This window comes from Panthera pardus, unplaced genomic scaffold, assembly GCF_024362965.1.
Source record: "Panthera pardus isolate Hobbes unplaced genomic scaffold, ASM2436296v1 HiC_scaffold_20, whole genome shotgun sequence".
NCBI classification, from domain to species: Eukaryota; Metazoa; Chordata; class Mammalia; order Carnivora; family Felidae; genus Panthera; species Panthera pardus.
In genome coordinates, this window is record NW_026526766.1 from 92,285,032 (window position 1) to 92,297,430 (window position 12,399).

Sequence of the window (12,399 nt, forward strand, 5' to 3'; positions counted from 1 at the left end):
GTGATCCCATAGTTCGTGGGTTCGAGCTCCATGTCGGGCTCTGCACTGACACTGTGGAGCCTGCTCAGGATTCTCTCTCTCTCTCTCTCTCTCTCTCTCTCTCTCTCTCTCTCTCTCTCCCCCCCCCCCCGTCTCTCTGCCCCTCCCCTGCTCGCACTCTCTCTCTCTCTCAGAATAAATAAATAAACCTTAAAAAAAAAAAAAAAAGAATCAGTTTGGAACGGGCAGGCTCCAAGGGGAAAAGGCAGCGGGACAGAACGTTCCAAGCACATTCTGGAAGGGGCTGGCGTCCGTGGCTGACGAGAGCACGGGGCTCCTGGAGTCAAGCAAACCCAGAATGGAATTGGTTCTAGATGGTGATGCCCAGGTCTGGCTCGTCCAGAACCGCACGCTCGAGGGGAGTTGAGCCGGGTGCCCGGCTGATAGGCTCTTCCTCTGTGAGCCGAGAAGAGGGGATCGCTGGCCTCACGGAAAAGAGCGCCTTTCTCGGTGGCCCTCCTGCCCGCTGCTCCGAGCCCCTCCTCTCCCACGGCGGGCACACCCTCACTCACTCATCAGTTCCCGGCCTCCCGATTATTCTGGGGCTGATTAAATTAGCAAATGCAATCACAATCTGAAGCAAGTTAATTGGGAGAATTTATTGGACCTGCCAGTTTTATGCATGTTTGATTAAGTATTATAAGGTTTGTTTTTGATCTTGCATAATTTAACTTTAAATCCTGCACTGGGGGGCCCATCAACCATTAACGGCCAAAATAAACCTCTTTTAAAATGCATCTATTTGTGATTTATTTCTGAATGCAATATCTTCCAGATTTTTTTTTGGTGCTGTTGCCTAAGTGACAAATATGTTAAAAGTAACATTTTGAGCCATTCCGCTCACCCTATAAATCTCTCGGAACATATACAATTCATTAAAAGTTTTGGAAGGAGTACAAGTTAGCATTTGTATCGCAACAAGTGACACATAAATGCGTCTGTCTTCCTGGCGCGCCGTAAAATATATCCGCCTCCCTCCCGAGCTCCTGAGAGCCAGACAAACCGCCCATGCTCTGGGGTTATGATAAACTCTGCAGCAAATCTTCTCCACTGTCAGCACAGAACTGTTCAATCAACAGGAGTAGGAGCATGTCTTTGTGAAATTAGCACAGGAGAAAATACGGCCTGGGCCCGGGGACGCGGCGGCTGGAAGGGGCTGGGCCCCGTGTGAGCGCCAGCCTCGAAAGCGAGCCTCCGGTGCCCCCTTCGTGGCCTGGGCCTGGGTTTTAGGAGGGCACATCCAGTAAGTAAGCAGGCATAAGGCCTGCTGCCCAGGGAGGGGGGCGGGCCACCGAGAAGCTGGGCTGCGTGGCCTCTGCCTTACTGCGCTGAGAGGCCGGGCCCCTGTCTGCGCGCTAAGACCGTGTTGGTTCACAGCCATTTACCTGCTTCCCAGTGGCGGCGTGGCGTTTATTGGGCACGGATTCTGCCCTGGCCTCGGCTAAGGGCTTTGCCGCTGGGGCCACACTACCTCCCCAGCTCGCAGACGAAGGCTGAGCACTTAGGAAGGTGAAGAGATTCATCCGAATGTGGAGCAGCCGCCTCTCGTAGCTTGGGGCCAGGGCACTTGTGACATCCGGGCAACCGTGTCATCGATAAACCATAACCCAGCAGCCCTGGGCAGGCCCCCGCGTCACTCACAAGGTCCTCAGAGGTGGCCTGCGTGCTTCCCCAGCGCCCGGCCTAACCCGCCTCCCTCCAGCAGCCCCCTGCCGCCCTGCTCGAGGGCGGTGTGCACGGGGCCCAGGCTGGAGCCGGGAGGGTAAATGCCCTACGTGCCCATGGCTGTCACCGGACGACGCCAGGCCTCCAGGCCTCTGGTTTGGAATGCTCAGCGCGAACCAGGCACTTTTGTCCGCCAGCCGACCAGTCCACACCGGGCCCTGCTGTGTGCCAGGCACCTGGGACACAGGAGGAAACAGTTTTCCGCCCTCAGGAGCTTCAGCTCGAGGGTGGGATGGGGGCCTGCGGGCAGAGGGCCTCCCTGCCCTGGCCACAGTGAGACTGATGTCCAGCTCAAGCCTGCCCCGGACTTGGGAAGACGGGAGAGAGCCGGCCAGACCGGGGACAGTGAGGAGGGGAGGACAGGTGAGTGAGACCCCATTCCTTCTCCCTAACCGCCGCAGGAAGCAAGCCCACTGAGAACAGAGGACCCGTCTGCCTGTCTCCCCGGCTCTGGCCCGCCGGAGAGCCGACACCCAAAGAGGAACGCTTCTGTGTGCGTTCAGGCCAGCTCGGCACAGGGACTGTGTCCGAGGCCGGCCCCTCCTAAGGCCGATGAGGACTTGAGTCCGGTGCTGGCCCCCTGAGCCCCTGCGAGATGGGGACAGTAGCAGCAGCCTTCGCAGGTTCCTGTGACTAACAGGGAAGCGCTCGGCGTGGCCTGGCCACTGCCACCCCTCACAGCTGTGCCCGCCACCCTGGCTGCCCAAGTGACCCCAGGACGCGATGGCTTAACATGATGATAAGCACATGCGCTCGATCACCAGGGGGCCGGTCAAAGCCCCACGGACCTCGGCTCCCAAACAACAGCCGCGAATCCCCCCCCCATCCTGGAGGCCGGACGTCCCAGACGCCGGCGCGGGGCAGGGCTCGTTCCTCCCGAGGCCTCCCTCCGGGGCTCGCACACGGCCGTGTCGAAATCACTTAGCTTCCCCGTGAGGGACCCAGGACAGAGCAAGATGGGGGCGTCACTGTCACCTCGGCCCTGCCCTCCTGGCCACGCAGGTCAGCCCTATCCGCTGCGGGCTGGCGATCGGCCACCCTGGAGGCTGACTCCACAAGAGCTGGCACCAGCTACCGGCTTTACGCCCAGGGCAAGGTCGAGGCCTGTGTCCGATCGCCACCGCCTGACGGACGAGACAGAGGGGGGGCGCGGCTGACACCTTGCCCACAGCTAGAAAGTCGTGGAACCGGGGCCACCCTGGGCGGGCTGGGTCCCGATCACCCTGCCGCACTGCCTCTGTGAATGCCACCTAGCGTTTCTAGGGTGACCAACCTCTGGGCGTCCAACCGGCCCTTGGGACAGACCGGCAGGTGGTCCCCGGGACTCCAGCCCAGGGCCCACCCTGATGAGAAGAGCATCGGGTGCGGGATCACCGACGTAGAGCGGGAGGCACAGCAGGGACGGGACAGGCCGGGGTCCGTCAGCGGGGCACCCTGCTGTCCCCACGTGGGCTGGGATTCTACAACCAAAACCAGCAGGGAAACTGCCAGGGGCCAGACGGCCAGAGGCTCTGCTGGAGGGCCGCCTCAAACAGCGACGTCCGCAGGGCGTCGGGAGGACGTGGCTCGGCGTGCGTGGCACACGGAAGCCACCTGTGGGCGGTGAATCCATCCCGGCCGTCAGACCTGATGAGCAAAATCTCTCCTGTAAACAGGAGGCAAGGGCACTTCCTCTCAAGTCAGTTGTAAGGACTTGAAACGACACGTCGCCCCACTCGAGCCACTCGGGCGTGTAAGAGACGGCCGGAGTCTAGTACTGAAAAACAGCACCTATCTCCTTCCGGTGGCAGGGTCTCCGCGGCCGGGACCGGACAGCGCCCGCGCAGGGCTTCTCTGCCCTGTGCCGTTGGGGTTTCAGCTGCGAAAGCCTAGGTCAGCCAAAGGGCGAGGCCCTGAACGACCTTCACTCACAGGCCTGATGCCCCCGCCAGAGGCTCACACGGCAGGGCACCGAGGCCCCCAACAATGCCTTTCCACGCGACCTCCCCAAATGCCCTCCGCGTGCCCCCCACACGCCCAACATGTGGCACACAGGTGTGAGTCCCCCTCGAGCCCCTACGTGCCCCCCACATGAACCCCACAACCCCCACAAGCGCTCGGCAGTGACCATCACGTGCCCCACACACAGTCCCCACATACCTCCCACGTACCCCATGTGCCTGCCACACAGCCCCATGTCACCCCACATTAGACCCACGTGCCCCCACGAACCCTCCAAATTGCCTCCCTTACGCACTTCCTGTACGGCCCGCATGTGACCACCACGTGATCACACGAGCCTCCTCCACTCACAGGCCTGGTACCTTCCCCGGACACACGAAGGCTGGGCTCAGATGGGCCGGGCACTGAAGCCCCCCACAGGGCCTCCCCACGAACTCCTCAGATGCCCCCACGTGCCTGTCACAGGGCCCCTGCGGGTCCCCCCATGTGACCCACTGTCCACCAGCACAGCAGGTGGGTGCGGGGAGGGGGCGTCAGGACGTCGAGGTGGAAGCCGCACAGCCTCTGACCCATCCCCGGAAGTGGGGTCCCTGGGGCTCGGATCTGGTCATAAGGCAGCCGGAGCCAAGGGGCGGAGTCCCAGCCCACGTCTGTGTGCGAGGGACCGGGGCCGTCGAGCCCCTCTGTGAGCTGGGGGGCTTGCTCAGGCCTCTGACTGGACCACGGGAGGCGCACTCTCCCTGGAATCCCCGAGACGAAGCCTTCCCCCTGAAGGACACACGGCAAATGACATCGCTGTTACTGTGAGCCTGAAGTCACGCTTGACCCCTGCCGAGGCCTGGGAAGTCAAAACACGACCCAAGAACGGCAGCCGTCCTCCCCGTGTTTAAACTGGGGAGCAGGGCTCAACAAACCTCACAGAGGCCGACGAGTAGGGGTCCTCAGGTTTGTGGGCCGTTGGCTCTCTTTTCGGGGGGCCGCTCGGTTCTGCCGCGGCAGCTGGAAAGCAGCCACAGACGACACAGAAATGGTTAGGCTCGGTCTGGGGCGCCCTGGTTTGTGGCCCTGCCCTGAAGCCTCCAACGGACTCAGACCCTTTCTGCCAGCTCTCCCCACCCCAATCTGGGCAGCCAGCTCTGTGGCAACCCCAGCAGCATCCCAGCAGGTGGCGCCAGGCCACCGGCTGCAGCTCTGACCCCCATGGGGAGGCCCGGGGCTGCAGCCGGGAGGGGGATGCTCAGGATGGAGAGCAAGATTGGGATCCCCACCGGACCCCCAAACAAGGGCCTGCAAACAAACACAGCAGGTGTTCAGGGGCTTCCCCTGGCCCTGCCACCGAGGTGGCCCTGAGGACACAGCCCCATCCTCACTCTCCTCAGGGCTCTGTACCTGTAGTGGCAAGGTGGCAGCGTCTTTTTCTTAAATTTTTTAAGTGTTTATTTATTTTTGAGAGAGAGAGAGAGAGAGCGGGGGGGGGGGGGTGAGGGGCGGGGGCAGAAACGAGAGGGAGACACAGAATCCGAAGCAGGCTCCAGGCTCTGAGCTGTCAGCACAGAGCCCGACGCGGGGCTCGAACTCACGAACCGTGAGATCATGACCTGAGCCAGATGCTCAACCGGCTGAGAAGGTAGCAGCATCCTGATGCAGTGAAACAACAGAACATATCAGACTGTGTGGTCCGGAGTACTATTCTGTGAAGCTTCTAGAATTGTTGAATTTTTAAAAAATGTTTATTTATTTTTGAGAGAGAGACAGTGTGAGCAGGGGAGGGACAGAGAGAGGGGAGACACAGGATCCGAAGCAGGTTCCAGGCTCCGAGCTGTCAGCACAGAGCCCGACGCGGGGCTCGAACTCACAAACCGCGAGATCGTGACCTGAGCCGAAGTCAGACGCTTAACAGACTCCAGGCGCCCCTGGAGCTGTTTAAACACGTGTGTGGGCCACTAGATCACAAAATAGAAATGTCTCACCGTGGGCCATGATAAGAAAACCGAGCCAGTGGGGGACATAGGTCTATAAACCAAACTGGAACTTTGGGGATGGAAGAAAGGAATGGTCGAGAGGAAACAAATCCCCTCCACTCACACTCAGGAGGGGTAAGGGGTGCCCGGGAAGGGGGGATACGTGGTTGGAGGCACCTTCCAGAGGAGAGGATACTTGACCGGGGTCTTGAAGGGTGAGTAGGAGCTCGGCAGGTGGAGAAGGAGCAGAAGAGCAGAACAAGCAAGTGTGAAGGGAAAGGTCATGTATGAGAGCAATGGGGCTTCCTCACAGAGCCCAGGAGGGGGCCTGTGGGGCGGGGGTCCCAAGGGGAGAGGGCTGGACCCGGGGCTGGAGAGGAAAACCACCACCTCAGGGTGGAGGGTGGAGCAGGGGCCACTGCAAAATCCCAGGCCACAGAAAGACCGCGTTTCAAGAAATATTTAACATCTCCCCCTTCTCTCCCATCTTCTCCCGCTGCCCCTTCACAGGCGCTGTGGGCACTTTTCAAACCTCTCCCGGCCTCAGGCCTACCTGCCTCCCCCCCCCAGCTCCGCATCCTGACCCTGCCAGACCCTCCCCACCAGCTGGGCGCGATCGGAGAACCAGGACCGCATGCCCAGTGAGTCAGAGCTAGGATGTGAGTGCGGTGGGGTTAGGCTAACTTCAGGGGTGCCGGCGGATGGGGAGAGCCCGGTGGCCAGCCTGGAGGAGGGCAGCCCACCGGCAGCTACCGTGAAGGTGTCCATCAGCGTCCACAGACAACTGCGACCAAGCCCAGCCCCCGGTGGCACAGACAGCCGCGTCCACGAGTGTGTGGCCCGCAGACCCCCAAGCTTGAGAGGACTCGGACACTCTAGGGGCACCCAGTGTCCCCGCGACGCTGACACCCAGTCGGGTCGAAACGCTTAAGTCTGCACTGCATCCTCATTGTCCCAGGAAGGGGCAAGCCCAGGGCTGCGGCTGGAGTCGCCCCCCGTCCCCGTCCCCCCGCCCGGCCGCAGCCCTGCGGGTCGCACACGCGAACGGCCGCGGCCGGTCCGGGACCAGCTTGGATCCTCAGCAGCAACTCGAGGAGAGCGCCGCTCGCAGCCCAGCCTTCGCGGGCGCGCGCCTGCGCACTGCCGGCCGCCTCGGGCACCGCGGCGCGTGCGCGGAGGAGCCGCCCACGATCTGCGCCTGCGCAAGACAGAGCGAGCCGCCGGCGGCGTACGCGGTGCGAGGGTTCGGTCGGCAACGTTAAGGGCCGCGCGCGCACGCAGGCACGTAAGCACGCACGCCCTGGGGAAGGGCCGCGTTCCGGCCGCTCGCAGTCGGCCCGAGCAGGGGGAAGGGAGGCGCCTTCGGTGTCGGCACGGGCGGAGGGGTGGGAGGGAAGCCCTACGGTGGCCGCGGAGGGACGGCGCTACGGCTCCCACGCTGGGCCAAACGCTGCCGGCCGCCGGGCGCGCGAGCCCCGGGCCCTCCGGGGCGCCCTCGGGCGGGGACGCGTGAGCGGCCGGGACCCGCAGTCGCCGCGCCCTCGGCACCATGATGCGGCCGCCCTGCTCCTGCAGCCCCTCGTGCCGGGGGGACCCGCCGGCCCGGCCGCCCGCACCGCCGGCCTCCCCCGACGCCGGCGCGGAGAGGGCACCTGGTGAGCGGCGGGCGGGCCTGCCCCGGGGTGGCGGGCGGCCGCCGCGTGCCGGGTCCCCGCCGGTCCTCGCCCGCCCCGGAAGCCCGCGGCGCCGACGCTGGAGGACCGTGCGTGGGGGCGGCGGCGGGCGCGTCCCCGCGACGAGCAGGGAGCGGGCGGGGACCCTGCGGACGAGGCCCGGCCGAGGCGAGCCGCGCGGAGCCGCCCGGAGGCGCGGGACCAGGTTCTGGCCAAGCCTGCGGGAAGGGCTGGGCGCGCCCGGCCGCCGCCTCCGCGACCCTCAGCGCAGACCCCGGGTCCCCGCGGCAGGGCCCCCGTGTGATGTGTCTCCTGAGCCCGCAACCAACCTGGCCGCCCCTGTCTCACACGTCCTGTACTTGCATGTTTTTCCACCCACAAGTTATTTAGGCGACCTGTGAGTGGCAGTTACCAGAGAGCCACTTGGTATTTAGTTCTCCTTTCCTTGCGCCCAACCTGTGGGCCTGTGATGGCACCACTGGCAGTCAGCTGTCCTCCGCCTACCGGGCACGGCCACCAGCTAACCCCCAGCACCCCGGGGAGCACAGCGCAGCGAGCATTCCTGCTTTGCAGAGCAGGGATGGGAGGGTGACGTAAACCGCTCCAGCTTGCTCCTAGTGGGTGACCGCGCCAGGGTTCAGGCCCGGCAGGTGACCTCGGAGCCCCGCAACCCGCTGTCTGCAGCACTTGGCCTGTCAAGTTGCTGAGGCGAACTCATCCGTCTGTGTCCCCGTGAAATGTCCCCAGTAGTGCCTGTGGAAAGAGCAACACTCCCCCCCCCCGCCCCCCCACCCCAGCCCCAGCAGATCCCCCTGACCTAGACTCAGTTCCGCTGCGGCCCCAGGGCTGGCTGCTTTCCCAGAACGGATGCACCTGCTCACATCGTCCCGGGGCTGACCCGGCTCCTCTTTGTCGCTTTCCTGCAGGCCACCGCCTCCCCCAGGGCTCAGCTGCTGGCTTCCAGGCCTAGGTGCCCATGACGCCTATGCTGACCACTGCCCGGACACCACCGCTGCCACAAGCTAGCACCACCGCCCGGGCCCCAATGCCGGTCATGCCCATCCCGCGGCGGGTGCGCTCCTTCCACGGCCCGCACACCACCTGCCTGCACGCAGCCTGCGGGCCGGCGCGCACCTCCCGCCCGGCGCGCACTAAGTACAACAACTTCGACGTCTACATCCGGGCGCGCTGGCTCTACGGCTTCATCCGCTTCCTGCTGTACTTTAGCTGCAGCCTGTTCACGGCCACGCTGTGGGGCGCGCTGGCCGCCCTCTTCTGCCTGCAGTACCTGGGCGTGCGCGTCCTGCTGCGCTTCCAGCTCAAGCTGTCGGTGCTGCTGCTGCTGCTTGGCCGCCGGCGCGTCGACTTCCGCCTCCTGAACGAGCTGCTCATCTACGGGATCCGAGTAACCGTGCTGCTGGTTGGGGGCCTGGGCTGGTGCTTCATGGTCTTCGTGGACATGTGAGGGGCAGCGGCGGGCCTGGCTCTGGGGTTTCTCTGGCCCGACCGGCGGCGGTGGGTGCGCCTGTGGCCGCGTTCTCCTCGACGGGGTAGGTCAGGTCCTTGTTCTTCCCAAGCCGGCTCACGGATGGGGGTCGGCCGCGGCGTCCGCCCCGCCCCCAGCCCGTGGGGGAGGGGGGCTGAGGCTGCGCCGCGAAGGGGACGCCGGTGCCCCCTCTGCTGCCGGATTTCCGCCCCGATCCTCCTGGTGTGCCCGCGTCGGTACAGCGCCCGTGGCCGCCAGCCTGTACTTCCGGCCCCCGCGCTGCCAGGGTGGGCCCCGTTGGCCCCGTCTGCCCCGGGGGAGCCTGTGCGTCCCTGCTGCCTGTCCGGCACACAGGCGTGGGCCGGGGTGTGGGAGTCCGTCCTGGCCAGCCGCCGGCCCCCTTCCCGCCAACCCCCAGCCCCTGCCCCAGCCTCAGGGGAGCGTCGGGCTCAGCTTGCTGAGGTACCGCACTGCCACGAGGCTGTTCCCTCTGCCCTGGGCCACCGAATCCGGGCCCGGCTCGCACACTCTGCGTCTGCGACCCTGAGAGGCGTAGGGGGTCCTGCGTCCCAGGCCAGGCTTCAGGGTCTTGTTGGTTTGCTTAGATGCAGTCCGGTGGGGGTGCGGGCGGCCTTGGCAGCTTCCCTAGATCAGGGGCCCGCCCTGGGCAGTGCTGGGTCCGGGGCAGGCCCGTCTTCTTCCGCCGGTTTGTTGACGTCAGGTTGGATGCCACAGCCTCTTCAAGTGTGGATTTCTGAGGAGGCAGCTTAACTCCTTGCTTGCTGGGGGAGGGGCTCTGGCTTCTCTTCCTCGGAGGGGTGGCTGGAGGGGAACCGCACGTGCACGGAGCTGACGTCAGAGGTCTCGAGGAGGTGCAGCACGGCCTGAGCGGGCACCGCAGAAGCACAAGCAAAGCTTCTGTGTAAAAAGCACCTCTCAGAGTTACGCGTGTGCCCCAGGGCCGGGCCTCTAAGCCAGGGACGTTCAGCCCCGTGCTCCCGCCCTGGTGGCCGCCAGAGCAGCTGTGGAGTGAAAGGCAGAAATGCACGGGGGGCGGGAGAGAACAAAGGGCTGGTAGTCCAGCGGGGGCCCGTGTGTTGCCCGGACCCCTGGCCTTGGGCTTCTCTGTCGGAGGAGGACAGAGTGGCCTGGGGGCTCAGTAGTCACCGTGGGTCTCTGGGCAGGTGAGAAGGCGCTTTGAATAATCGTGCTGGGGCAACAGGCAGAGACCAGGGACAGGACACGGCCCCATACTAGGGAGTGACAGACCCACGCTTCACCCTAGCTTGTCCCCACCCCCACCCCCCGGGCGTGGGCAGCGCCCCTTTGACCCTGCCTGGCCGGGCAGTCCGGTGGCGGCGGTAGGGAGCTGTCGGACGGTTGGGTCCCACTGGAAGAGAGCCCCCAAGTCAGGTGGAGAAGGCGAAGGGCGCTCGGCGGCGAACCGCGCTCTGACTTGCAGCTTCCAGGTCGCCGACCCGAGGGCGGCCCGAAGGCTCCTGGTTCGCAGTTCTCTTAGTTCCCGGACGGCAGGCGGGGAGCTGACCTGCGTGCACGCCGCTGCTCAGCGCCGCAGAATCTTTTGCACTAAGTCATGCTGTTTCCTCAAAGTTTTGTTTCGTGTTAATTGGCTCGGATTCCCCCAGAGCTCCCGTCGGTGGGGTGGGCACGTGTCCGCGAAGTCAGGACGGCAGGAGGGGTCCGGCCGTGCGAGGGGGTGGCGCACTGAACACAAAGATACTCCGCGTCTCGAGTGCCTGTTAAATTCTTTATTGAAATGAGCCACCTGCATTAAACTTATTTTTTTAACGTGTTGACGGAGTGATTGTTTAAAGCTCAAAATCTGATTTTATTTTTTAAGGATGTAACCAACCGAAAACGTCGCAGCTGGCGTCTGTCACGAGCAACACTGGGAACGTGTTGAAGCGGTCACCTGTGATGCCGGGGGAGGGACAGGCGTGGTGGGCTTTGGCGGGCCCACCTTGACCTCGAAGTCCTGGGGACCCGGTCGGGATGGCAGGGACAGTGGCAGCGCTGGCGGGGGGCCCTGGCCGGGTCCACGAGGGCCGACTCCCACCAGCAGACGGGCGTGAAGGGTCCTCACAGGGCGAGGAGACGCCCGTGCGGTGAGTGGGAACAGGTCACAGGAGTGAGCGCAGCGTGAGTTCCACTTCAGGGGAAGATACGTGTGTGCGGAGAGAACCCTGGCTGAAAACTAAAGTCGTGGTTCTTGTTTAACCAAAAGCACGTGGGGCGCCCGACCGGCCCAGCCCGCAGAGCGTGCGCGTCTCAGATCTCAGGGTGGGGAGTTCAGGCCCCACGTTGGGTGTGGAGGCTACTGAGAAAAAAGCGTAAGTGACCAAAACACTCGGAAAGATGACAGACGCCTGATTACTTAGCGCCCTCAGCTTGTCAGGGTTTCCTGGCTTCTGTGCAGGGACGCCCGTGTCTGACTTCTCCCAGGTCACCGACGAGGGCAGCATCCCTCCAAGCTGCCATGGCAGCCAGAAAGTGCCACGCAGCCGTTCTCTGCGGCCTCCGGAATCTTGTGGAACGGAGGGTTTTCTCAGAAGAAAACAATCCAAGTCGTGTGGGGGGTAGCCTTCGATGGCAGAGCTGGTAACATTCCCGAGAGTGGCAGAGGCTGCTCAGGAGGTGGCGTTTGTCCCGCCTCGGGCGGCCCCAAGGGTTAGGGCGTGCACCTGTAGGCGTGGTCCCCGGCATGCCTCAGGACGCCGGCCTTCCCGGGGCCTCGCCTGGTTCGAGGCCAGGGGGGGTGCTGTCTTCCCAGGCGCCCGAGGCCTGCGTGGCGGGGGCGCTGCTGCGCCACCGGCCTCGCGGGACGCTGAGGCCTGACCCGGGTGCCGTGGCTCCCAGGTAGCGGACCAAGCAGGCTGTGATGGTGCTCGGTGAGCGCGAGCCCTCGGGGTTTGAGGTGCCGTCCAGTGAGGGGTTTCCCGCCAACTCCCACCCACCTCGGGGCCGAAGTCACCCCTGCCCTCAGCCCCTCTCTTCGAGGACAACATGCAGGGTCCCGGGCGGGTGGACGGCAGGAGGGATGTGAGGTTTCAGTTAAGGAGCTGCCACTCAGAGTGGTCCGGGCCCCGGGGCACCACGTGAGGCAGTGGCTGGCTCAGCTGGGGACGGTGACCCGTGAGGGCAGCTTCTGGGGAGAGCAGGCTTCCTGCTGAGATGTCTTCTTCAGAGCAGAGCATCTGCTCATTGTGGGCTCGGCATCTTCGAGAAGAAAGGAACGACCTACAGGCCTGGAGGCTTCCGGGGGCCACGAGGAGGCAGGTGCCGGGGCCAAGTGGAGACGAAGCCTGGCCTGAGCACAGGTCCCAGGGCCATGCTGGTAAATGCCAGGAGCCGGAGCTGGCCTGACCAGACCCCAGAGCCAGTGAGCTGGGAGGGCAGGGGGGGCCCCTGGCGCTCATGCGGGACTCCAGGTGGGAGAAGATGGGCTCAGAGAGCATCTGGAAGGTTCTGCAGGTGGCAGTGCTGCCCCCGGTGATGGGACAGGACGGAGGTGGGGGCGAGTGGGCCCTTGATTTGGGAACCTGGCCTGCCCGAG

The 12,399-nt window shown here is 64.3% G+C and overlaps 1 protein-coding gene and 1 long non-coding RNA gene across 5 annotated transcripts; one reads left to right on the forward strand and one right to left on the reverse strand.

Moving 5' to 3' along the window:
* Positions 1-619: 619 nt before the first annotated feature.
* On the reverse strand, positions 620-5,187 carry LOC128778668 (uncharacterized). The gene is made up of 2 exons (XR_008424405.1): positions 3,358-5,187; positions 620-3,273 (listed from the first exon to the last, which is right to left on the reverse strand). It is a non-coding gene; the product is annotated as an uncharacterized LOC128778668 (long non-coding RNA).
* A 1,647-nt stretch (positions 5,188-6,834) lies between these two features.
* Positions 6,835-10,639, forward strand: TMEM250 (transmembrane protein 250). 4 transcript variants are annotated; one of them, XM_019435949.2, is made up of 2 exons: positions 6,835-6,947; positions 8,266-10,639. In XM_019435949.2, the coding sequence occupies exon 2, from the start codon at positions 8,316-8,318 to the stop codon at positions 8,802-8,804; it is 489 nt and encodes a 162-aa protein (XP_019291494.1). In that variant the 5' UTR covers positions 6,835-6,947; positions 8,266-8,315; the 3' UTR covers positions 8,805-10,639. The 4 variants fall into 4 exon arrangements, with proteins under 4 accessions (XP_019291494.1, XP_019291493.1, XP_019291491.1 ...); XM_019435948.2 differs by having other exon boundaries at positions 6,859-6,951; XM_019435946.2 differs by lacking the exon at positions 6,835-6,947 and adding an exon at positions 6,998-7,321.
* Positions 10,640-12,399: the final 1,760 nt, after the last annotated feature.